The following is a 3,442-nucleotide window of genomic DNA, read 5'->3' as shown; positions in this document are numbered from 1 at the left end:
TGGCTAGATTGCGGAGGAACCAAATGTGGAACTTAACTTTAGTTCCCCATCCTAGCTTGTGTTTAGAACCAAGATGGCGGCTCTGTGATTAAGGCCCATACAGACAGGTGGAAAGGGACAGTTCTACCTTGAGTGTGTAACTGCTCGTGAAAAACTGCTCAGTTTTAACCCCAGAAACCATCATGTTGTATGGAAATGGACCCTGGGTATCCATGATGTACTGAACCTAAAACACACAAAACACACATTCAACCACAAATAGTATATAATAACATAATATTTCTTTCACAAAAGAAAAACACCCCTCTTCATATTTGCCCTCATGTCCAAGTTTGAATAATACATGCAAGAACTCAATGAAAACGTCAAGCCAGTGCAACATATAAGTGTTAAACCAACCATCTGGTAGTCTGAGTCCCCCGGGTAGATGGGGTATCCAGTGAACAGGTCCAGGGCCACGCACCCCAGAGCCCAGACGTCGATGGCTCCTGTGTAAGGCAGGCCTAGGAGGAGCTCTGGAGCCCTTGGAAAGGGAGACATAGGGCGCATTCACACCTGCCTTGTTTGGTTCGAACCCAACCAAAAAAATCGCTGGAGCTTTTGGACTGGCGTGAATACAAATCATCGAACTTTGGTGCGGACCAAACAGTCGGAGAGATGGTCTCGGTTCGCTTCCAGACGAAACCCTGGTGCGGTTCGCTTGAGATGTGAAAGCGACCGCACCTCGGTCCGATCCAGTTCTAAAAATCATACGCCTCTTAGGACATAACAGGCTCCCGCTCAGCCGCGCTTATTATGGGAATTATTGTTTGATTAGCGGTAACTCCGAGATTAGCAGCACGTTGTCGGACCGTCGGGTGAAAATGAGTCGTGGCTCAACATGGAGCAAAGAGGAGACGGAACGTCTATTGGATAGTTGAGTCCGATATCCAATAGACATTCCGTCTCCTCTTTGCTCCATGTTGACCCACGACTCAATTTCGCCTGATGGACCGACAAAAGCACATAAAAAGTATGCTGATGCATTTAGCACATTTCGAGTCAGGATGAGGGGGAAGGAGTTTGACCGGTCCGCAGATCAATATATATCACGCTGGATATCCATGATTGTTTACTGTCACCACACTTTCCCCCCCTTTTCTTTTATTGAAAGCTTTACCTTGCCCCAGTTCTTTTTGTCCAATGATTGAAAAATTGTTTCACACATGTGGTGTCAAATTCTGGGATTGTTGCGAAAATTGCAATGTGAAAAGGAACCGCACCAAACCAAAAAACAAACATTGTATTTTGGTCCGGACCAAACAGAGTCAACTAAAACTTTCCTGGTGTGAATACGCCCTTACTTGTACCATGTTGTACCCGTGGGAGCGCCAACTCTAGCCTGAGACACGTGACACGCCAAACCAAAATCGATGATCTTAACGTTCAGTGAGTCATCCACCAGCATGATGTTCTCGGGTTTGATGTCGCTGTGGATGATCCCGATCATTTGGAGGATTCCCAATGCTGCGGCCACCTGAAAAGTACAGTTCATATTCATGCATTGAATCTATTGAATTCAATTAGAAATGATTCATTGAATAATTTCGCCTGCATTCATTTATTTCACAACATTTATAAAATGAGAAAACACTTGGATTTCATTCAATCAATCTCATATGGAGAAAATGTGTTAAACTGAAAAAATACGTCATTTCTTCAAGATGAACTACCTTCCTTGTCCAGTATACATCACTGTTCTGGGAGTGAAATTGTAATACTCTTGAGCTTTACGCACTACAGACCTGATACACAATACTGCGGATCCAATCCAGCTCCAGAGTTTGGTACTCCTCTAAGTATTCAAGCAGGCTCATGCCGAGCAGCTCAAACTCCAGGCAGATGTGGAGTCTGTCCTGGAAGCAGCCATTCCACCTCACGATGGCACCTCGCTCCGGGCCTAGCGTCCGGAGACGCTCCAACATGGCGAGCTGGGGAATACGGGCGTAAAGACGTCACGTCAAATGACACCATGAGTGATGCAAAACAAACGGCGTGGGTTTCTCGTGGTTTCCCTGCATCAATAGAATACGTTACTTTGACAATGTTATATGGTGATATGAACGCTTTCTGCCTTACCTCTTGCTCAGCCTGAGCAATCAGAACAGGTCGATCCTTGATGATTTTAACCGCCACCCATTCGTTGGTGGCTGTTTTCAGGCACTTAGCGACCTTCCCGAAGGTGCCCTCCCCTAGGAAGGAGTCCACACGGTAGCTAGAGGATGGTCCATGGAGCCAGTCTCCCTCAGAGATCCTAAAGTCTTGAACTGGAGAGAGGGGGTAAAGTCATCTTATCTATGTATCTGTCTGTACGGCTGTCGACCTCCCGGCCTATCCGCATGTATTTATTGCTGCCTAACATATCCAAACTTAAGCTTACCATCCATGTCACTTGATGTTCTCTCAGTAAACAGTAAATATAATAATTTAAATCACAAGAATATGTAAGTATTGCACAAGAAATCTGTTGTTTCAATGATGCACAATGAAACTCAAATGACTTATTTTCTCTTCAGCAGCGTGTGCATTTCTGGAAGTTCTATGGAATCACTGCAAATCCCCTTATAGAGCTGTTCTAATGTCACAATGGAGCTTTGCAGTGATTTCCTAGAAGTTCCATTGTGACATCAGAACAGATCTATGTGGAGATCTGTGAGGGGAATAATCTATACTCAAAAATGCCTACATATGAGTATATAAAATACAACTTAATAATAATGTGTATCAGTATGTTTATTATTATTTCTAACAATAAAGAAAACAATCCCAAAACACAGTATTCTTCTACAATCCTACTCTAGTATTAGTATCATGTGCAAACCGACCTGGCAATGGAGCTCAGCCTGATCATACCAGCATGCTGTTGTCAAGGTGAAGGACAGAGCTACGAGGCCCTCTGCTCGTCTAGGTCTGGGAAAGGGACGGTGTGGGAGCAGCTGTTGAGTCTAAAGTGCATGAAGATGCATGCTTCTCTCAGGGCAAAGCAGAGGGCGAGCTCACGTCCTCCCCTTGACTTGACCCCCTGTCAGCAGAGTAAATAAGTCATACTTCTCCCAGTCTCTCGCCCCCATAAACACACACACACACACACACACACACACACACACACACACACACACACACACACACACACACACACACACACATACACACACACACCCACGCACACACACACACACACACACACACACACACACACACACACACACACACACACACACACACACACACACACACACACACACACACACACACAAGAACACACATAAACACGCACACAAAATTAGGTGAGCATTAAATCTCTGGCTTTCTAGCTGTTGACATGATGGAATGTGGGGGATTTCGACTGCCTGGTCCGAACCACTTCTACCCAGAGAGCTGTAGGGTGTCAGCCCCACAGGGG

The 3,442-nt window shown here is 45.3% G+C and overlaps 1 protein-coding gene across 1 annotated transcript in view; it reads right to left on the bottom strand.

Annotated features, from left to right (window-relative positions):
* The window catches only part of LOC115534875 (homeodomain-interacting protein kinase 2-like), a 5,862-nt gene extending 3,436 nt beyond the window's left edge, over positions 1–2,426 (bottom strand). Inside the window, exons 1-6 of the mRNA XM_030346156.1 lie at positions 2,420–2,426; positions 2,119–2,306; positions 1,785–1,970; positions 1,344–1,516; positions 400–523; positions 128–226 (exon numbers count right to left, since the gene is read on the bottom strand). Coding sequence (XP_030202016.1) covers positions 128–226; positions 400–523; positions 1,344–1,516; positions 1,785–1,970; positions 2,119–2,306; positions 2,420–2,426 — 777 coding nt within the window. The remainder of the gene's footprint in view (positions 1–127; positions 227–399; positions 524–1,343; positions 1,517–1,784; positions 1,971–2,118; positions 2,307–2,419) is intronic.
* Between the last annotated feature and the right edge of the window lie 1,016 nt (positions 2,427–3,442).

The sequence above is a fragment of the Gadus morhua genome, chromosome 21 (assembly GCF_902167405.1).
Source record: "Gadus morhua chromosome 21, gadMor3.0, whole genome shotgun sequence".
In the NCBI taxonomy this organism is placed as follows: Eukaryota; Metazoa; Chordata; class Actinopteri; order Gadiformes; family Gadidae; genus Gadus; species Gadus morhua.
The sequence above is the reverse complement of the archived record's forward strand: the minus strand, read 5'-3'. Positions and strand labels throughout refer to the sequence as shown.